The sequence below is a fragment of the Astatotilapia calliptera genome, chromosome 19, assembly GCF_900246225.1.
Source record: "Astatotilapia calliptera chromosome 19, fAstCal1.2, whole genome shotgun sequence".
In the NCBI taxonomy this organism is placed as follows: Eukaryota; Metazoa; Chordata; class Actinopteri; order Cichliformes; family Cichlidae; genus Astatotilapia; species Astatotilapia calliptera.
In genome coordinates this window covers 1,784,778-1,808,222 of record NC_039320.1, presented here as the reverse complement: position 1 = coordinate 1,808,222, position 23,445 = coordinate 1,784,778, and the positions used below count along the sequence as shown (strand labels likewise).

Below are 23,445 nucleotides of genomic sequence, written 5' to 3'. Positions count from 1 at the left end.
ATAGCGCACAATGTGTTTTGAAGTAGCAGCCAAGAAAGGTGTAATTTAAGTCTACGAGCAGTGAACATCCGTGTGCATACCTGTGTGGATCAGCGCGCTTGTATTCAAATGGTTTCCACATGTAATGGTCTGCAAGAGGATGTAGCGAGCCATAGCCCCGTCCCGCAGGGCATGAAGCAGGCATGGAGGAGATCCAGGCCCCAGACATCCAGAGGCCTCAGAGTGCGAGAGCCCAAAGAGAACCACCGGAGGGGCATCCGTGCCACCCTCATGGGAAGGGCTGAGGATCCCCAGACGAGGCGTCACCCAGGAGCCACCGAGCAGAAGCTAGAGGTGGCTGCACCGGCGTGCCCGCCGGCTCTGCCGGCAGCCAGCTGTGCCAGAGTGAACCGAGCCGCAGGCCCGGAGGCCCGAGGGCCCCCTGCACCCCGGAGGAGGCCTGACCGAGCAACAGGCGCCAGGCCCCGCCAGGTAGCCACCGGGAGTGAGCCGGTACATACCTGAGTGCCCAGCCCCGGACACCAAGAACCACCAATGCACCGACCCCTGAGGGCATCAGTCACTGGCAGGGAGTGTGGTGAGGGGAGATAGGCCTTGGAGGGCCTGGGAGTTCCCAGAGAGATGGAGTCTAAGACCCGACCTGACATATAGACACAGACAAACAGGCACACACAGACACAAACATACATTCCCACCCTCATGCACACATATACAAACACTCAGCACTCACCCAACGTAAGGATTGACATAAATGGACATGTACACACAATCACACTCCCCAAACATACTCTATACCCCGGGTCCAGGTACCCTCGCCCCCAGAGGGGGAAACAGAACCCAGACCCAAGAGATGTTACCCTTCCCCCCCGGGGTGGAGGCAAGCAGACCATCCCAGGCTCCACAGCAGCAGGGAGGCCAATCGGACAGCTAACATCTCCTCCCAGCCCCCTTGCCCCAATGGCTAGCAGAGAACGGGGGAGTGTGAAGACCCCATACCTCCCTCCTCCTGCTCATGTGTAGTGTTGCTGCGTGTTGTTCTAAAGTGCATTTAAAACAAGGGAGAGCATGGTGCTGCTGCCAGAGAGCAGCAGGTGTTAGCACGGCCCCTCCCGAGAACCCTCAATGTCTACATGGATTTAAAATTGAGAGCTGGGCACCAGCGCCAGAGGTAGGTTTGAGTACACAGACCGTCCACTGGACGCCGTTAACGTGCCCACCCTCAAGGCCCTATATATATGTGTGTGTTATGAGAGTGTAAGTAATGTGGATGTCTAAGTTGTGAGATAAAATTGAGGCACAGGTGGCCAGAAGGGGACAGAGGGGGGGGGAATGTCTCCCCTGCACCCTTGTGACACAGGTAGAGACTCCAAGGCCCTACCTGTGTGGGTGAGTGTGGTGGAGCGGGAAGAGGGAGGTAGCCGGGGATGGGGAGGAAAAGGAGGGAGGGGAGGATGCCCCTCCCTAGGGCCAGCTCCCCCGCTGACTCCAGTAGGCACTCCCGTCCTCTGGTACCCACCAAGGCAAGGGAGCCCAGGTCCATCCAGACCGGGGCCTACGGTAGCACTGCCAAGCCCCACAGGACCCGGGGCAGCCCACCCTACCCCACCGCAGAGGAAACTGTACCCACCCCAACATTCAATCGTCTCCCAGACTACACAAGACAACAGACACCCAGGTTAAGTTTATTCTCCACCTCTCCTATGTCTCTCCCCCACCTGCAGAGTGGACTCCTGCAAGGATGGAACAACCTCCCAGCACGGAGGCGAAGCACCCCCGAACCCCAAACTCCCACGCCTGCCCCGGATCCACTCAGGGGCAGCCAGGCCACCAGGCCAGTAACCTACGTCCACCAGTACAGACCATCCTCCAGCCCCCCTGCACGCAGCCACAAGGAGAACAACCTCTAAGAGCGACCAGAGCCACTAACCAGGTTATGAACACAACCCCCGGGTTAAGCCCTCCAGGGATAATGTCTCTAGGGGTCCTCCAGGCGCCCTAAGCCCATCCCAACTCCATATCAACCACAGTAGCTAAGGCGGGACCAAACCACGACCCCCTACCCCCGCTAGGTGATGGAGCCGATCAAAGGAGCCCAGAGGGATTGATCTAATGTGGTGGCAGAGGCTATATCGAGACTAATGTGATCTATTAGAAGGTTTCTATATTGGCTAGAATTAAGATTATTTTTATTTTTCCAGTTCATGAGGACCGTTTTCTTGGCGATGCATAGGGCAGTAAAAACCATGTGGACTGTATTAGTTTCTGTAGTGACCTCATCCTGTTTCCCCAACAAGCATACTAAAGGGTAGGTTGGAATTTTACATTTCAGACACTTTGATAAGTCTTCACATATCTCGCGCCAAAACTTCTGCACTGGTGGACAGAACCAAAGAGCGTGAATGTAATTGTCTGGTGTATTGCCTTGACAGTGTGAGCAGTTGTTGGAAGATGTAAAGCCCATCTTGAACATCCTATGACCTGTATAGTGCACTCTATGTAGTATTTTGTATTGTATTAATTGCAGACTGGGATTTTTAATCAATTTAAAGGTTTTTAAGCATACCTGAGACCAGAAGTTTTGGTCTAAGCTGACCGATAAATCTGCTTCCCACTTTGCAATAGGAAGGGATATTGATTCATCTGTTTTAGAAAGTGTTCTGTATATTTTAGATAATAATTTGGGGGATTTAAGAGTAAGGAAATGTGCCGCACTTGGTGGTGTTTGTAATTCAACTTGACTGAGGTTAAATTTCTTTTTTACTATGGATTTAATTTGTTGATATTCTAAAAATCTTTTCTTGTTGATCCCATATTGTGCAACTAGTCTGTCAAATGGAATAAATTCTGTTCCCTCTAATATATGTTCTAAGTATTTAATTCCTTTACAACTCCATTTTGGGAAATTAATCATATTATTGTTTTATAATATGTCAGTGTTATTCCAGATAGGTGTACGTTTGCATGGGATTAATGAAGACTCCGTTATTTTTAGAAACTCCCACCATGCTGTCAGAGAAAAGCTGATGTTGATACTTTTAAAGCATTCACGTCTTTTGATGTTTGAGATAATAAATGGTAGGCCTGAAATCTCTAGATCCTTGCATAGTGCCTGTTCAACATCTAGCCAGGGCTCATCTAAGAAGGTATGTTTTAACCATTCTGAGATGAACTGAAGCCTGTTGGCTAAGAAGTATTGGTGAAAATTAGGCAGATCTAATCCTCCTCTATCCTTGGTTCTTTGTAGCGTTTGTAAGCTGATACGCGGGGGTTTATCTTTCCAAAGGAATTTGGAAATATATGAATCCAGAGATCTGAACCAATCTTGTGATGGTTTGTTAGGGATCATCAAAAATAAGTAATTTATTTTTGGCAAGATCATCATTTTTATAGTGGCGACCCTTCCCATGAGTGATATGGGTAGAGATTTCCATCTAGTCAGATCGCCTTCTACTTTCTTTAGAAGTGGGATGTGGTTTAATTTAGTTAAGTCTGAAAGCTTAGGAGAAACATTAATACCTAAATATTTAATATTTCCAGACTGTAATGGGGCAGAGGAAGAATTATGGAAGGAGCAGTTGATGGGAAGAACTGTAGATTTTGGCCAGTTAATTGAATAATCTGAAACTCTTGAAAACCAGTTTATTAGAGTAATTACCTCAGAGAGGTTGGTTTGTGTGTTTTGCAGAAAAAGCAACACATCATCCGCATAGAGACTGATTTTATGTTCTATGCTCTTACATTTTACGCCCTTAATTGTTGTAGCCTGTCTAAATGCTGCTGCTAGAGGTTCGATAAAAATTGCAAAAAGTGAAGGGGAGAGTGGGCATCCCTGTCTGGTGCCCCTCAGGAGACAGAAGCTGGAGGATGTCTGGTCATTTGTTCTGATACGAGCTGTTGGGGAATTGTATAATATTCTTATCCAGTTTATGAAAGAGTTTCCAAAATCAAATTTGTGTAAAGTTGCGAATAAAAATTTCCAGTTAACTCTGTCAAATGCTTTTTCTGCATCTAGAGATAATATTATGGTTTCGATGTTTTTATTGTATGAGTAGTCTATTAAATTAAGTAATCTACGAGTGTTTGTTGAGGAGTGCTGACCTTTTATGAAACCAGTTTGGTCAGGATGAATTAAGAGGGGGGTTATTTTCTCTAATCTCTTTGAGAGAGCTTTGCAGATTATTTTAAGGTCTACATTTAAAAGAGAAATTGGACGATAGCTTGAGGGAAATAAAGGGTCTTTGCCTGGTTTTAGCAGGAGACTAATGTTGGCAGAATTCATATTTGGTGGTAGTCTGCCCTTTTCCTCGATTTCCTGCAACATGCTGTGGAATACTGGTGCCAAAATTGTCCAGAATTCTTTGTAGAATTCTGCAGGGAAGCCGTCTGGACCTGGAGCCTTATTATTGGGCATACTTATCAGGGCTTCCTGGAGTTCACCTGGCGTCAGTGGCGAATCCAGTGCCATTGCTTGACTGTCTAGTAATTTTGGAAGAGTTACGTTGTCAAGAAACAAATCAATTTCATTTTTAGATGGGTTTATTTGTGGTAAATATAAAGTTTCATAGAAATCCCTAAAAATGTTGTTTATTCTTCCAGGGTCATATATTGTGTTCCCCGATAAATCTTTAGCAGCACATATAGTTGTTTTTTCTTTCTTTATTTTTAACTGGTTAGCTAGAAATCGACCTGATTTGTTACTGTGTTCAAAATTCTGCAAGCGAAGTCTTTGTATAAGGAATTGTGTTTTTTTATTAATAATTTCATTTAATTCTAGTTTTGTTTTGCGTATTTTGTTCAATGTTTCCTGATCTTGGTCGCACGCGTAGGCTTCTTCTAGTGATTTGATGGTTTTTTCTAATTCCTGAATATTTTTGTTTTCTTCTTTCTTTTTGTGTGATGAGAAAGAAATTATTTTACCTCTCATCACAGCTTTCCCTCCTTCCCATAGAACAGAAGCAGATATTCCGGGAGTGTCATTAAAGTCTAAATATGAAGTCCATTCCTTTTTAAAATATTTAATAAAGTCTTCGTCTTTAAGCAGTGATGTATTAAATCTCCAGTTTTTACTTGGCGTAGTATTATTCTTGTGCATTAGTGTTAAAGATACAGGAGCATGATCGCTGACAGCTATAGGATGAATCTCAGTGTCTGAAATGTCACTCAGCAGTGAGCTGCTGACCAAAAAATAATCCAGACAAGAGTAGGAGTGATGAACATGTGAGAAAAAAGTATATTCCTTACTGTTGGGGTGAAGGGAGCGCCATGCATCGCGAAGGCCAAAGTCGCTCATATACTGTTTGATTATATTTGTGGATTGCCAATTGCGCTGAGTTCCTGTTGTGTTGAGCCTATCCATTTCTTCATTTAGTCCAAGGTTGAGGTCGCCGCCAAGAATGAGTGTGCAATCGAGGTGTTCAGAGAGTGCACTAAAAAATCCGTGGAAGAATGAGGGTTCATCAACATTTGGACCATATATACTTACAATACATAATTTTTTGTTCAATATTGATAGTTTAATAATTAGAAATCTACCCTCTGGATCTATAACTGTATCGAGTACTGTAAAATTAACATTTTTATGTATTAAAATTGCTACTCCCCTTTGTCTAGAATTATAACAGGCTGCAAACACGTTAGGAAACTCAGGTGTTTTAAGTTCGTTTAAACCTGTGACAGGTCTGTGAGTTTCTTGTAATAAAACAACATCTGCCTGTAGTTTTTTAAGCTGGTTAAATATCTTTAACCTCTTTCCTCTGGAGCCAGCTCCATTTACATTCCATGTGACAAACCTCAGCATGCCCATAATTGTGTGTGTATGTCTAATGATGTATGCTGGGTGTTTCGTTTAGACAGGTGGAGAGAATGTGGAAACATCACTTGTTTGTAAATAGAAAGAGAAAAAAAAGTGTGGTGAGAGGCACCGTAAGTCTGACTATGTGTGTGAATATTCACTAATATGAACATGCGTGGCTTGCTTATGTGTCCTGCAAGTCTGTGCGTGCTGTGAGGCTGTTGTGAATGTGCTGCCGTTGAGCGGATGTGTTTGCGTGATCGTGGTGTGAAAATATGGAGAAATAGAGGGTGCTGTTTGTAGGTGAGTGGGGAAGTAGGTGATCACAGCAGTGAAAGACAAGAGAAAGAAAGAAACCACATGAACTGTGAGCAACAACAACAAAAAAGAAACGAAACGGAAACATTCCAATTAAAGTAATGACGGAGGGTGACGGTGTTATATCTGCTATGACATCATATTGATATTACTAGGTTAAACCCATGTTAAAGGAGAAAGTGTGAATGAATAAGAAAAGAGTGTAGCGGGTTCTTATCTGGAGTGCAGTCAATATAACCACGGTGTGGTGCCGGGGTCGCGGTAGAGCTGTCCGTCCACGTAGAGCCGGTCCACGGCGATGACAGCATGGGAGCCTTTCTGGATGAAGCTACGTCGAACTGGGAACAGGACCTTGCGTCGTTCCAGGATCTCTTTGGGGAACTGGTCGTTCACGCTGAAGTCCGTTCCTTTCAGCTCTCTGCCGCGACTCTTCACCTGTTCCTTCTGTTTGAATTGACCGAATTTGGCCACAATAGGTCGTGGTCTCCCGGTCCGCGACCTCACGCCCCCCAAGCAATGCACTCTATCGAAGTCGATGTTCTTTACGGTGTCCTCCGGCAGCTTCAGGTGGATTTTAATTAAGCTTTTCACCGTTGCCTCCGCGTCCTCTCCGGCAGATTCTGGAATACCAGAAAACACAAGATTATCTCTCATGCTACAGGCTTGTAGATCGATAACGGACTCTTTTATTTTTTTATTTTCAATGTTTAGCTGGGTCACGTTATCAGTGAGAGATTTGACCGACTCCCGTAGCGTGGCATTTTCAGCGGCAAGCGTTTCCACCTGCTGCTGGCTGAATTCCAGGGATTCTCTCAGAGATTTAAATTCCCAGTGTAAAATCTCCACCAGGGACAGCCTCGCATCGAAGCTGGACAATCGCTTGTCGATTGACTCCAGGATGTCTGCGATGTCTTTGCCGGCAGGCGATGTTGTACCGGGAGAGTCTGATGGGCGACATCTCTTCGATGACGGTGTCTCAATTTTGGCCGGGGAAGATGCACTCTGGGCCTTCTTCATTACTAAATCTTGAAAACAGCGGTCGATGTAACCTTGGAGAGCGTCTAAACTCTCCCCGTTGTCCTCCAGGGTGTTAGAGATGATAGGACAGATGTTGTTAGTTATATGACAGTTGATTAGTATATTTGGTAATACTGAAGCTTGAAAAAAACTTTGTTAAACTCTATGCTACCATTCGCTTTTTTTCCGCCAAATCTCCGGCGTCTGACGTCACCTACAACATGGGTCGCTTACCTTACCCGTCACTTACCCTATCTCAAAAAGCTTCTAAAACAGTCAGTGATCACTGTTGACCTCCCTTGGCTTTTATTACCGCTAATCATTTATTTAAGCCAGTGTTGCCAACTTAGCGACTTTGTCGCTATATTTAGCGAGTTTTCAGACCCCTTAGCGACTTTTTTTCTAAAATAAGTCGCTAAAAAAAGACATGAAAGCGCATATCGCTTTTACTCTCAACAAGCAGCGGGTGCTGTAATGCAGTCAGTTCTTCTTTTACTCTTATGCTGTTTTGTCCATCACAAGGTTTAAAACTACTTATAAACACACACACAAAGTAACTCCACCAGAGTGCCAATTTTGGGTCACTTTTACTGGTCCAAGCCCGGGTAAAGGAGCAGGGTTGGAATTGTGACATTAAAAAAACCAATAATTGCTAAAAGAAATTTAATTTGTAGTTCTAAATAAACTCTAAATGCATTTAGGACGTTTTTACTCACTTTATGTCTCTTCCACGATGTTATTTCTCTCTCCAACAACATAGGTTACAATTGGATTAGCATGACCAATTATGCAAATTAGGCGATGACGTCATTTAGCGACTTCTAGCGACTTTTAGGACAACCAATAGCGATTTTCCTTACTGAGGAGTTGGCAACACTGATTTAAGCTCAGTTTTTAAAACCTTAGGATGTAGCTACAGCCCATCCCATGCAGCAGTATATGAATGACTAACCTCGTATTGTGGATGGATTATCGCAGTTGTTCTCCTGGCTGAAGTTTGGTCCTTTTACAGCATCCTGCCATGCGATTACATTTGTTCCTGACCACCGAGAACACTCACGTTAACTTTTATCGAGTGGAAAAAAAAGTTAGCTTGTTTATATTATGCAGCTATGTACAACTACATAGCTGTGTCGTAGCGGTCACGTAGCACATCATTATATCCCACAAGAGCAGTGGCTGCAGCCAGACCCTTCTCCATTATATACCAGCTAGCCAAACTTCAGTAACCCTACAAACGTCACTGCTGTTTAGTTTTCTGTCTTCATTTATGTTGGAAGTGATAACAGAGCTGTACGTTTTAATTTGTTTCCAAAACCCCGCAGTCAGGACATGCTATATTGTATTTAGATAGAAGCTAGCGAGCTAACTCCCTGCTAACTTCTAACTCCGTTAAATGTCATAAATTCCGTTTTCATGGATGCCTGTTAGTTAAACTCAATTGTTACACCTGGTAGAACAGAACGCTGATCATTTTATTAAAGATGAAAGACTTTAGACAGTTTTTCAACTCTCAGTAATGCCATAGTGATCATTTGATATATGGACCTGCAGCGGAGTTTAGGTCCAGACACGGCTAGTGACGTCAGACTGAACAATCGGATAGTACATGAAGTGTCGATTTAAGCCTAATGCTGCAGTGCGTCTCCTACGCAGACGGCGGCAGTGGCTCGAAATAAAGTAAAGGCACCAACAAGTGTAAAACACTGGGCGCGAATAACGTTTAGGTGCTTGTGAAGGGCATGGCTGCAGGAGACAAGTCCGTTTCTGAGTTACTCAGAGAAGTTGCTAACCGCTTAGATTGTACGACTTCACCTCAGTCTGAGAGAGTGTTGCAGCAGCGTACTGGAGATGAAGCGGTCCCTGGTCCAAGTTCTCATCAAAACAGCACAATGTTAACGTTAGCAAACGCTAACGCTATCACAGCTAGCTCCACTCCACGAAACACTGTTCAGGGTAAGTAACGATGTTATTACTGCTTGGTTAGTCTGTCTGCCAAAAATGAGCTTTTTAATCAGTTCAGTCACAAATTTTTTTATACTGTTTTTATCATAGCAAAGAACTTAATAAATTAGGTAAGAGAAGATAATCGTCTTCTGGGTTAATGTCTGTATCACTGTTTACATTGTTGCGGGTAATAGTTAAATCATGACGTTTTAAAGTGTCTTATTTTCTCTGCTAATATGGAAGTCAAGTAATCTATGTGAATGAAAATAAAGCAATTCTAGTTCAATGTAGTGATTTTGTAAGCGGGTATAATACTTGCAAATTAAGTAGCAATTAATCTAAGCTTTTAGAATGTTTTCTATAATATTGTTTTTCCCTTTTTAAAGCTGAAGTCGCAAGACTGTTTGCCCCTTATAGAGTGAGCCCTTCCTCAGCGCCACTTTCATCTCTGACCTCGCATTCTTCCAAGAAAGCATGCCGCTCCATTTACACACACCTTCTTCTGTTTACATGATCATATGTCAGACACAGTGCCAGCTTCTGTCAGTCTGCCCCAGGGCAGCTGTGGCTACAATTGTAGCTTGCCTCCACCAGTGTGTGAATGTGAGAGTGAATGAATAGTGGTATTGTAAAAGCGCTTTGGGTGCCTTGAAAAGCGCTATATAAATCCAATCCATTATTATTATGACCCAGAAGTGGTCAAGGCAAAGATTGAGGATACCTTCCCTCAGCTAAAAGACACAGGAGGGTTTGAACTGCTGAGAATCTCTGGTACAACACGAAGCCGTAACCTGTGCACAATCCCAAGCCCAGACACTGGATATACAGTGCGATATCTCCGCAGTCCATTGAGTGGAATTGGACAAGCTTTGATCTATATAAGGCCACTGCAGAAAAGTATTGATTTGGAAGGCGTGAGTAATGACTAGGGTCAGAATATGTTATTTGCATGTATTAATAAACTAGTTCAAATGGCTAGCTAAGCTCAACTATGTGTCAAATCACTTTAGCTGTCAGCTGGTTAGAAACATGACTGCATATGAGTAATAATGGTTCTGAATGTGTATGTAAGCAATTGTTAGAAAAGGTTTAGAAGGAGATATGTAATTTTGTGTTTACAATTTGTTTCTGCTTCTCACGTTGGCAAATGCGATTGCAGAACTGTCAAAATATTTTTTATCACAGTATGCACCAAATGTATATATATATATTTTTTATCTCCATATTCTCTGTAGAGCCTGACAACCCTCCAGCAACAAGGACCCCCCACAAAATGCCTGAATTGTGACATTAACATTCCTTTAAATAAAATGAAAAACAACATAACTAAATCCACAAGGTAAGGAACATCTTTGATTTTCTATATATTTTAGTATATAGTGTGGAAACTAAGTAAGTCCACTTTATATATATTGGTGATGGATGTTGAAATCTCTGCCAATCCCTCTCACAGTTCATTGAGTGGTCCTGAACCTCAGTCTGTTACTGAAAGTCAGGCTAGGCAGACTCGTAGTACAACAGCAAGGTCAGAGGTCCCATCCTGTAGCAACAGTGATGCCTGGAATCTGTCCTGCGGGGTAGAGGAACCAGATAGTATCATCTTGGAATCCACCATAACCTCAGCAAGAGCAGAGCAATCGTCAGGTGATATGGTGGTAGTGCAGGAAGATGCATCTCATCAAGATGAAGAAAAGTCACTTCTAGGGGAAAAACCAGGTAGTCACAGGAGTTAAGTTAGGAAGATACCAGATAAATGGCAAAAAATACATATATTTTATTTCCTTTGATTCATGTGATCCATGCAAATGTGTACCTTTCAGAGTGGAAATGTGAACAAGATGCAACCAGAGCAGCCTGGCTCTATAAGTCCGAGTTACTTTCAAAGTATGAGACCAGAAAGGCAGTAGTCCTGCAAATGGACTTGCGGGAAAGTATTGTGGATCAACAGAGATCACTTATCTCCCTCTACAAAGCTCCAAAGGTAGAGTGGGCGGGCCCTGTCAGCTGCAAACTGGAAGGTATTTTTTCTGTATTGTGAAAACATTAGAAATCCAGTGACTGACTAATCCGAAACTTCACAAGTTTTTTTCTTCTTCTTCCTTTTAGGGGATGTTGCTGTTGGAGAAGGGGTGAAGAGATTCTTCTTCTCAAAGGCAGTTTCTCTAGTACAGTCTGGTTTGCATTTGAATTTTGGTATGTATGAAACTAGACTGGGCACATGTATAGTGGATTAAATAAGAGAATATTTCATCATGTAAAGAAAATGTATTTGTTATGTAAATGAGTTAATTGTGTTAAAATTACTGCCTGGATTTCTCATACTCACCATAACCTAGATGTACTCTTTTCAAGGAACACAGATCTTACAAGACTGTTTGACGGTGAGCCAGAACACTTGACTCCATCCACTTCTCAGACCTTGCTTGAGAGTGACATGTTTTTGGTGGCAGGTAAGAAAGTTATGTACAGAAATAAGAGGAATAGTAATTTAAAATAATACATGTGCAGCACTAAAGGAAAAATTATTACTTGTGTTACATTATCCTAACTGTAACCATAAAGATGAAAAATAGATTGAATACAGTTACAAAACTGTTTGTCTTTACCCCCATGCAATGTTAGGCTTAGTGAATTTATTATGTTTGATCTTAGGAAGAATAATGGGACATTCATTCATTCATGGTGGACCGTGTGTGTCTGGTATAAGTCCTGCAATTTGAAATGCTTTATCAGTACAGTGGATGTTCTTTAAGTATTTAACATTTAAAGTGTTTTTTACTTTACGGACTCACACTTCAGTTTTGGTTTGGTCTCACTGTTGTAGGTCATAACACGAACAAGCCGTCAAGTCAAGCAGCTGAGGAAAGGGCTTCAGGAGACCATGGTATGGCCGCTTCTGACAGAAAGATCAGACATCATTCCTCTTTTCTTACCAAGGGACTCAGAGACTGCTCCCTGTTGTGAGGTAAAGTCAGGTCACATCTTTTAACATCTGAACAGTAAAGGTATTTGGTTAATTTATGAAGGATGAACATTAATTGTTGACACAAAACATCAATATACTATTTTGTATGCTTGGGCTAGTCGAACAGCTGGGTTACATTTAATAAAAATACACCTAATGTTGCTGACGCTCTTAAGACTACAAGATAAGTAAAGATATAAAATGATAAATTAAGCTTATTTTATCTTGTTGCATTTCAGAGAAAAAATTAACCAAGGTGAACTATTTTATGCAGTCTATTCTAGAAAGGATAGTGTGGCCTGCCACAGAAGATGAAGATGAGGAGGAAGAGGAATGCTCTCTTGAGGATAAATGCAGAGTGGCAGGCTACCTTTGGTCCTTCATTGAAAATGGTAAGTCTGCTGCGATAGGTATTTTGCTATTGGTTTTCTCTGATTATACTTTGGTAAATTACATACAGTCCAGTGATCTCGGGTCATTAACAAAGTACACTATAGTATAATTTAGTTTTCTTATTTGCTCCATACTGCCTCCATGCAATACATAAAAAACAGAGTGGTGGCATTATCAGTTGCATTATAATTGTATATAACTACTTTTAGCTTTGTTACCAAAAAAATTATCTATGACAGCTACAACAGCAATTTGAGTGGGGCAAAAATGTCTTGTGCTCTTTATGTAATTGTTCATCTTTTATGGTATTTCTCCATAAAAGACTCAAAATAATGAATATAGGATGTCATTATAGTTTAAAACAATCTTCTGTTGCAGCATCTTGTGCACAACGAAAAGCCCTCATCAAGTTTTGGACAGGATGGGAAGTCTTGCCGAGAGAAATGACTGTGGAAGTGGTCAACAGTAGTCTTCCACCTGTTTTGAAGTACTACGTCTTCCTGCACACTACTGTACCTATGAGTCATTTCTAATGGACATTCAGGTGTGTCTCAACTCTACTGACTCAGGTTTTGGTCTGGTTTAGGATTGATTCCATAACCACATGGTAAGATTAGACCATTTTTCTTTCTTGCATCACATTACTGTACTCGGTGTTCAAAGAAACGGACAATCTAGTGAGTTCTAGTTCCTTTAATACACTTGACAGTGTAAAATACACAGTACAGGTGTGCATTTATTGCTTTTTGTCAGTTTATATTAAAAAGAGTTCAGAAAACAAAATTATATTATTATATATTTATAATATATATTATATTATAAATTACACAGTATGTTTATTTTATTCTCGCTACTGGAAAACTTATTTGCATTAAGATGTTATACTACTTTACCGTGTGCATTGTATTAAATCTGCTCAGAGTTGACATGTACTGTACATCCAAGAAATGAATATCAAATCAAATCACTTATTTTATTGTCACTTATTTTTATTATTATTATTAAAGTGACAGCTGTGTAAAACAAATCCTGTTTTATAGCCACTCACTGTTTTGTTGAAAATGAAATCGGTTATGCTGTTTTGAGTCAGTATTAGCTACAAAGCCATAGATGTAGAAACTTAAAAAAGGGGTGTGAACATATTGCACCTGCTTACTTTGAAGAGTTAAGGTGTGGTATCAAACATAAGTTTGAGTGACTGAACAGTTTCACAGTAGGTATCCAAAGCTTGACTGAGTGAAACCCTGTTGTTTGGTAGCACAGCAAGCTCTCGTTCACTCAGTGCACGTGGGAGCTGAATCTCAGGAATGGTGATCTCATTTGATGGGCGGTGATTATGTGGTCCTGTCCAGTCCACACCATAATCCTCATCAACCTGAAAGACCATGCACATGTTTTAAATCTAAACTGAAGAGGTGATTCCTGCAGCTGTTCCTAGATGGACTTATTGAGTCTGTCAGGGCCTATGTGAGTTTCTTAGGCATAATTATTCATTCACCCATTCTAGGTCAGGATTGGTTCTCTTCAGGTATAACAAATTTAACTTTGTTTAAAGTATTGCCATCTATACCTGACAGATTGAATAAAAGGAGAGAATGGCTTGAAAGACATTTTCACTTACAGGAGAAATATTTGGTACACCAACTCGAACAGTAGAAATAAACTCATCTCAACTACAGATAGTAGAGTTTTACATAGAAGAACAAATACGGATCAAATAGTCATGTACCTGTGACAAATCTTGTCCCTCCTTTCTGTGCAGCAACCAGAGTTGCAGAGGTGAATGGTTGTTTGCTGTTCTGAGTCCGTGCTGATTCCATGCTTCCTGGAATGACTGAAGATGATGTTGAATGTGATGCAAAAAGCATCTGTGCAGTGCAAACACGTCAATTTCTTCACCAGGGTTGAGCAGTCCTTGAATCTCCAGCTGGGTGAAGATTGTGTAGAAAAGGTCAAGGACGTTTTCATATACATCCCTCCACAGGCGCTCAATGCTATAAGACACAGTGAGGGAAATTGTTCATTTATGGTTTTTCAGGCATTCCTACGTCAACAGCCTTCCAAGTCAATTATTAGTGTAGTGTTAATGTGCTGTGAAACCAGTCAATTATGCTCAGAAACCATTTGTTTTATTACAATTGCATGTGTGAAAACAATGTAAGACAGGCCATCAATTTACTTGTCCTTACCGCTGGTGTGAGAGTTCCTGTTCTCCCCCATTGTCTGCACCATGAAATGTGCAACCTTCACATTTTCCCCTCCTTTGTCTGACCTGGAAAAAAAGTAGAGAAGTTTTGATCCGAGTCAGTGAGAGTAACAATCTGAATATAACTACTGTCCAATACAGAGTTTTTTGGCATACTGTATTTGTTAAACACCTCTTACCGGACGGTATGCCATATTGTCTGATTGCTGACAAGAAACCATCAAAAACTGTTGTAACTTTGTTGTTGGTGGCAGCTTTAAGGTAGACAATTAACCTCGAAAAACCATCTATCCCACCATGGACAACAAATCTCCATCTGACAAGGCAGAATTAAAAAAAACAAAACAAGAAAAAACATTGTCATGTCCCCAGTTACATACAAGCAAGACCAATATTTCAGTTCCATATAAAGTGACAACATGTTATAACAGGAATGTAAAAGAAATAATAGAAGGGAAACTTAAACACTTTACAGAAAGATCTGTAGTGCAAGGAATCACATGCATAATGTAAAGCCTCAGACATGACTATAGCAAATCCTGTAAATGGCCTTATATGACAGCATTTAAGATGACATTTACAAATTCAAGGCTTCATTTTACAATTTTATACATGCATCCTGTTACTTCAATGGAATTGGGAAAAGGTGATGCAAGCACTGACCAAATTAGTTTATGATTTCCATCGATATGCCAAAGGTGATTTGGTGCTGGTACACTGTACTGACGACGCCTTGCAGTCTAAATAGATAACCGTGGCATCATGACCCCTTCTGGATTGACTCGTCTCATTGAATCCATCAGTCGAAATCCTGATTAACAAACAGATCATGTCTTAGTACTACCAACTACAAAAAGACTGTATTGTAAACACTGTAATGCTTATGAGACAGATCTTCATTGCTTCAGGTAAGTATCCAGGTGCTGTACAGATTTACTGAGGAGAGGGAATCGTGTACAAACTGGTTCAAACAAGAACATAACTGCATAACAGTGATACGAACATGCCTAGTCATTTTTGATGCCTACATTATAATATCACATCATGGCTACACTGACACATGCTTTCTGGGTGTTTGGATATTCAAACAATATCAGCTTACTTTGAATGTGTATGCCTCTGGATCGTAGATGTCCCATCATCATTCTGCAGCCGGCATTTGGGTAATGACGCTGAATGTCCAGCACTTTTGCATCCAAGTCCTCATTCCCAATAGAAGAATACCTATCAGATTTTCTGCACATAATTTTTTTTTTTTTTAGTATAACAGCAAGTCTCAACAAAACAATGTATTCTTGTTTTAGCTTTACTGAAGACACCAGAGAAAGTATGATATTTAAAATGCTGCTGTAATAGACAAAACCATTTCAATAAACTTGCTTTTTAACATCAACTTTGTTATGTGTTATCAGAGAACAATTAGCTGCAAACAGCAATGAAACATTCAACTATGTACTATTTAAAGCACTAATGACCCTGCTGTCTACCAAGATGTGATAAGTAAGTAGACTGTGGAAAGCTGGTGGGTCTACTCTGTGTAAAAGGTTCCTACAGGTTCCAGTGCCCCCAGTCTCCGAGTTAACACACTCTAACAGCTAACACTGCGCCGGCTAAACGTGTCTCAACAACGAGATGGCGCCGATAGCTTTAGCCGTAGCTGCCCCACTTATTTTAGACATTCACAATAAAAAAGTAAGCGATAATATTTCAATATCAAACGTCATAATTAAGGTCAATATCTAAATAATGCTGTGTACAGACTCACACAGGTGTTAAATTACAGCATAAACTTACTTCAGACATTCCTTTCGACAATGCTGTCATTGATGCTAACATCTTGAAGAGCAATTATAATCCCAAGCATTTCAGAAACATCATCTAAACGACTCAAAACAGTATCTACAGGTAAATGATCCCTCTCTATCTGATCTCCTAAAATGAGCAGAATTGACTGAAGTTCACACCAGACCGCCATCTATGGGCTCAAAATGTGGTCATAAATATTTTGTACTTGTTAAAAAGATTTGTATGTGTAAAAAAGATTTGAATGTTTTAATAGAATTTGTGTGTGCGTAAAAAAGATTTGTATGTGTAAAAAAGATTTGTGTGTGGACTTAGCCCAAAAAAACCCTGCAAGTTACAAGTACGAATTTTGACCCTATTTTCCTTCCTTTCATCTGATTGGTCAATGTCATGTCAATCACAAATGTAACAATCCAATCAGAGAACAGATGGGTTTGGCTGTCGGAGGGGCGCTTTTTTGAACTGCAGGTCCTTGAAGGGTGATACAGTTTGAAGCTGGAGGATCTCTATATAAATATCCGATAGCAGCTAGGTCCCCTAACTTTCAGCAGCTGTTGAAAGGATAAAGTTGTGCTATATCAGTGGTTAGAAATACCATTATTACTTTAGGATTAGTTTAACACAAAGTCAGGGCTGACCCAGGACCATTGCTGTGAGTCACAGTGCGCAGCATAAAAGTCCATTCACATGGGACGCAGGATGTGCTGCTAATGCTAACTGCTAACTAAAAGCAAAGGATCCAGAATTTGTTTCGCTGGCTGCTGGGCTCTGTGGGTTTTTGCAGCAGCTCTACCTGTACTAGATGCACCTGCTCCTTGTCTTTTCTATCTCTGACTTTATGTCCTCTACAAGAGTTTCTGTTTTTTTTTTGCTGGTTCTTCAAATGTTCAATAAAAACATGTATGCTAATTCATAACGAAGAAAGCTTTGTAATGAAGACTGTCATTTCCAAAACACTGCCCGCCCCCACCCCGTGGTCCGCAGCGCTGTTGAAAAGGCTGGGGAAGTCCCTGTATTAAACACGTAGACCGGTGACACAAAAATCACCAAACTCGGACGACCACAGACTGTTTTCCTTCGTGGTGATGAAGGAAAACGCTGGGTTGGCATGAAAACGGGCATTTATTCCCTTCAAAGACCTGCAGTTCAAAAAAGCGCCCCTCCGACAGCCAAACCCATCTGTTCTCTGATTGGATTGTTACATTTGTGATTGACATGACATTGACCAATCAGATGAAAGGAAGAAAAATAGGGTCAAAATTCGTACTTGTAACTTGCAGGGTTTTTTTGGGCTAAGTCCACACACAAATCTTTTTTACGCGCACACAAATCTTTTTTACGCGCACACAAATCTTTTTTACACATGCAAATCTTTTTTACGCACACACAAATATTTTTTACACATACAAATCTTTTTTACAAGTACAAAATATTTATGACCACATTTGGAGCCCATAGCCATCCTCCCCGACTTTTGACCTAGCACGTTTTTGCTACCTGTAGCAGCCGTCCGCGGAGCAGGTATCCAGGAAAACTAGTCGATAGTAAACGATCAGCCAATAGGTGCAAAGGCCACTCACACTGATTGACAGACAAAGTCATTCTGCTGAAAAGTCGCATTATGAAATAAATAGGCCATTGGGAAAAACGGGATTTTGAAATAAAGACTGACTTTGAAAAAAGGACATTTTGGAATAAAAATGGTTGGGAATAAATAAAATGCCTCAGGAATAATCTCTGTTATTGTGATAAATAATGACCATGAAATAATATTTCACAATAATAAGTAAATTTATATAGCAGAATGCAATATATTTCACAATAATGAGCTTTTTTTTCAAAATGTGTTCCATTTAGAGATGGCACGATACCACTTTTTTATGTCCGATACCGATTCCGATATCATAAATTTGGATATCTGCCGATACCGATATGAATCCGATATAGTGTTTTTTAATCAACAAAAATATCTTGCTGCATTTTGTATAAGTTCATACTCAAGTTTAAAACAACAACTACACTAAAGCTATTCTGTTATACCTGTATGCAAAAAAAAATATTTCATAGTTTAGCAATACTGATCAATCTAATAAACTTCAACCTACACCATCCTCCCTATTCTGGTATTTTAAAGAGTACTTAGCGTAAATATTAAGCAACCTAACTAATAGGGTTCCAACTCCCAGCAACAACAAAAATAAATAAATAAAAAATGGGGAACCACCCCTCACGCTCCACCTCATGATGCTTAATCGACGTAATCAACCTTAATTTGATGCAGTGTGAAAAAAAAATGCACAGAAATCAATTATTTTTCAAGAAATATTAAATAGATTCAACATCTTTCTTCAACAAAATTGCAGACTGCACAGATGGTACCTTCCCAAAGGAAAATGTACTATAGCTTACTAGGGTATATATATTAGACTTAATAGTCACTATATACAGTAATTGACTTCTATTCATTTTACATCAAATTAAAACTTTGGGTGTCAGATAATTATTTATTAAAAGCTAGACATTTTAAATGAGAATAAGAAAAAAGTATGTCTTTGTGCCCCCTTTTCCCTGTTAATGCCCTATCGGCCCCCCTGGCTAAACTTTGCTAGATCCGCCCCTGCACAGTTACCAGCGTCATCTACGTAGAAAAAGATCCTCGAGTAGAAAGTAATATTAAATACATTCTAACAACAGCTGATCAAGCTTAAACGTGCTGCTGTTGTTCAGCCACTGGTTTCCTCTTTCTGGTGCAAAGTGGGCCAAAAACAAACCAGAGAGACGGACTCGCGACAGAAAAGCCGATCAGCTGATCATTAAGCAGTTTCATGATTGAAGTAGCAACAAGAAGAGGCAGTCGTTTGTTAAGCTTAACGCAGGAATGCTTTACAAACATTTAGAGATGGACTTACACACTTGCTTTACTTCTCTCGGGGATAACTTTGTCGGAGATGAAATGCCGGGTTGCTAGTGAAGCTCCAAATGCTATCCAGACCACCGACAGGTCCCGCATGCCACAGCCGCTCTATCACGTGATGCATACTGCTCCGACGTGCTAACGTTCTGAGGTGAGTTACGGCGTGTTGCAAGTTTGTGAGGTGCTTTCGTGATATTTAATGGATTGGATTACATTTTTTATTTTTCTCCGATATCCGATCCAGTAATTTAGGTCAGTATCGGACCGATACCGATACGTAATATCGGATCGGTCCATCTCTAGTTCCATTATTTCAAAATATCATTCTCACATTACATACAGTATCTGTGTCTTATTTATTCACATAGTTATTTATTTCATCGTGTCCTATTTATTTATTTAATTTTGAACACTTTGGAGTTCCATATACATCAGGTTTCATTTGAGATATTAACAGTTTAACTGCTTTTCATTTCTTTGAGCGATCTGGTCCTTAGTTGTTTAATTCCCTTTCTTCTTTTCTTTTGGGCTCATGGTCACGTTCCCTCTCATTACAGTAACAAAGGCATCGACCACCTGTCCTCCATGAAGAGGAAGAATGCGGTGCTGGTGTACGACCTCCTCCTGGAGATGCTGGATGCCAACACAGCCAGCAGCAGCAGTCAAACATCATCATCCTCGCCTGGCTCTGACACTTACTCTGAACAGCAACAGTTCCCCCCACCGCCATCTGACCTGCAGCCAGGCCTGGACCAGATGGCTACAGCTGCTGACAATACCACTGTGCCTCCAGCGGAAGTCCCGGTCCTGGACGGACATCTGCTCACCCTTCAGTCTACATCTCCATCACAGAATTTAGCGGGGTCTCACTTGGACAGCAACGAGTAAGTTCTGTTACTGCACTTAAAGCAGACGTGTTAAGTTTAGAAACAAAGAAAGGTGATGGAACAGAGGATAAGAAGGGAGGATAAACTGAAGGAAAAAGGAAAAAACAAAACAATGTAGGTAGAAGCTACTGGCAGGGGGATGGTGGATGAGTAGAAGACAAGAAAAAGGGAAGATAGGAGGCAAATGAGAAGAAAAGGAAGGTAGTTGAGGAAAAAGGTAAAAGTCGAGAAAGAGATGAAGGAAGACAGAAAGGAAAAAATGCAGCAATAAAGGAAAGAAGCACAGTAATGATGGACAGAAGGAAAAAGAAAAATGAAAGGCAAGTCAGCTTGACCCACAAGTGTTACACAAAAGCCTACAAGTTATAATAACAATATATATATATATATATGTATATATACAGTGGGGCAAAAAAGTATTTAGTCAGCCACCAATTGTGCAAGTTCCCCCACCTAAAATGATGACAGAGGTCAGTAATTTGCACCAGAGGTACACTTCAACTGTGAGAGACAGAATGTGAAAGAAAAATCCATGAATCCACATGGTAGGATTTGTAAAGAATTTATTCGTGAATCAGGGTGGAAAATAAGTATTTGGTCAATAACAAAAATACAACTCAATACTTTGTAACATAACCTTTGTTGGCAATAACAGAGGTCAAACGTTTACTATAGGTCTTTACCAGGTTTGCACACACAGTAGCTGGTATTTTGGCCCATTCCTCCATGCAGATCTTCTCGAGAGCAGTGATGTTTTGGGGCTGTCGCCGAGCAACACGGACTTTCAACTCCCGCCACAGATTTTCTATGGGGTTGAGGTCTGGAGACTGGCTAGGCCACTCCAGGACTTTCAAATGCTTCTTACGGAGCCACTCCTTTGTTGCCCGGGCGGTGTGTTTTGGATCATTGTCATGTTGGAAGACCCAGCCTCGTTTCATCTTCAAAGTTCTCACTGATGGAAGGAGGTTTTGGCTCAAAATCTCACGATACATGGCCCCATTCATTCTGTCCTTAACACGGATCAGTCGTCCTGTCCCCTTGGCAGAAAAACAGCCCCATAGCATGATGTTTCCACCCCCATGCTTCACAGTAGGTATGGTGTTCTTGGGATGCAACTCAGTATTCTTCTTCCTCCAAACACCACGAGTTGAGTTTATACCACAAAGTTCTACTTTGGTTTCATCTGACCACATGACATTCTCCCAATCCTCTGCTGTATCATCCATGTGCTCTCTGGCAAACTTCAGACGGGCCTGGACATGCACTGGCTTCAGCAGCGGAACACGTCTGGCACTGCGGGATTTGATTCCCTGCCGTTGTAGTGTGTTACTGATGGTGACCTTTGTTACTTTGGTCCCAGCTCTCTGCAGGTCATTCACCAGGTCCCCCCGTGTGGTTCTGGGATCTTTGCTCACCGTTCTCATGATCATTTTGACCCCACGGGATGAGATCTTGCGTGGAGCCCCAGATCGAGGGAGATTATCAGTGGTCTTGTATGTCTTCCATTTTCTGATGATTGCTCCCACAGTTGATTTTTTCACACTAAGCTGCTTGCCTATTGTAGATTCACTCTTCCCAGTCTGGTGCAGGTCTACAATACTTTTCCTGGTGTCCTTCGAAAGCTCTTTGGTCTTGGCCATGGCGGAGTTTGGAGTCTGACTGTTTGAGGCTGTGGACAGGTGTCTTTTATACAGATGATGAGTTCAAACAGGTGCCATTCATACAGGTAACGAGTGGGGGACAGAAAAGCTTCTTACAGAAGACGTTTACAGGTCTGTGAGAGCCAGAGATTTTCCTTGTTGCAGGTGACCAAAATTACTTATTCCACCCTGATTTTACGATAAATTCTTTACAAATCCTACCATGTGGATTCAGTGATTTTTTCAGATTCGTCTTCTACAGTTGAAGTGTACCTCTGGTGCAAATTAACTGACCTCTGTCATCATTTTAAGTTGGAACTTGCACATCGGTGGTGACCTAAATACTTTTTGCCCCACGTGTATATATATAATGTTATTATATATATATATATATATATATATATATTATACAATTACTTATATATATATAATTATATAATATATATATATCATCAAGTAAGTACAAAATAACATTACAGAACAGTTACAGAACAAGAAAATGTACAAAAAACATTGTCTGCATAGTTGTGGTAAAATACCCAGCCTCATTTCTTCATGTTTTGATTCCAAGGAGCTTGAGTTTCTTGTTATTTCTTAAATTTGTCTCAAGCAAAAGTTCTCCAGGTTTTCTGAAGGTCTTTCTTTGGCTGCTTCTTCTCTCATTTTCAATTCTGTCCTTGAACTTGACTATTCCAGAGCAATGTTTTTCTGGTTATTAACCCCAAAACACCAATGTGCACTTTTGTAACACTATCACTTTCATGTGGGTTAAAGTCACCCAGCTTTAGTTTTCTCGGGTTAAGCCACTTAGCACTATGAACCTATGAATCTGAGCATTAAAAGCTGTCCTTCTGATCCACTACTTTGCCCAAAGCATTTGCTTGTCTGCCTTGGAACCTGAACACAGTCATCCAGCATAATAAAATAAAACGTTATTGCACATAAACACTATTGCACAGGATGTCATCCATTGCAATGTACTCACCTTTGGATTGTTGTTTTAAAACACATATGAACTTGAGTGACATCCTCTTCTTAATCCTTAGGCTTTAATATAATGCCAGCCCAACTATAAAAGGTGTTACAGTGGGGCAAAAAAGTATTTAGTCAGCCACTGATTGTGCAAGTTCCCCCACTTAAAATGATGACAGAGGTCAGTAATTTGCACCAGAGGTACACTTCAACTGTGAGAGACAGAATGTGAAAAAAAAATCCATGAATTCACATGGTAGGATTTGTAAAGAAGTTATTCGTAAATTAGGGTGGAAAATAAGTATTTGGTCACCTCAAACAAGGAAAATCTCTGGCTCTCACAGACCTGTAACGTCTTCTGTAAGAAGCTTTTCTGTCCCCCACTCGTTACCTGTATGAATGGCACCTGTTTGAACTGATCATCTGTATAAAAGACACCTGTCCACAGCCTCAAACAGTCAGACTCCAAACTCTGCCATGGCCAAGACCAAAGAGCTTTCGAAGGACACCAGGAAAAGTATTGTAGACCTGCACCAGACTGGGAAGAGTGAATCTACAATAGGCAAGCAGCTTGGTGTGAAAAAATCAACTG

The 23,445-nt window shown here is 41.0% G+C and overlaps 1 protein-coding gene across 12 annotated transcripts in view; it reads left to right on the top strand.

The window, feature by feature from the left end:
- Positions 1-23,445, top strand: part of esr2b (estrogen receptor 2b) — a 74,390-nt gene that overhangs the window by 44,460 nt on the left and 6,485 nt on the right. For 5 of the 12 annotated variants that reach the window (XM_026152755.1, XM_026152756.1, XM_026152753.1 and 2 more), the window contains one exon: positions 19,912-20,238. In XM_026152755.1, the coding sequence (XP_026008540.1) occupies positions 19,912-20,238 (327 nt within the window). Of the gene's footprint in view, positions 1-10,308; positions 10,790-10,893; positions 11,092-11,179; positions 11,524-11,725; positions 12,431-12,809; positions 13,169-19,911; positions 20,239-23,445 lie in introns of those variants that run through there. The other 7 variants (XR_003270706.1, XR_003270710.1, XR_003270709.1 and 4 more) reach the window with 7 other exon arrangements.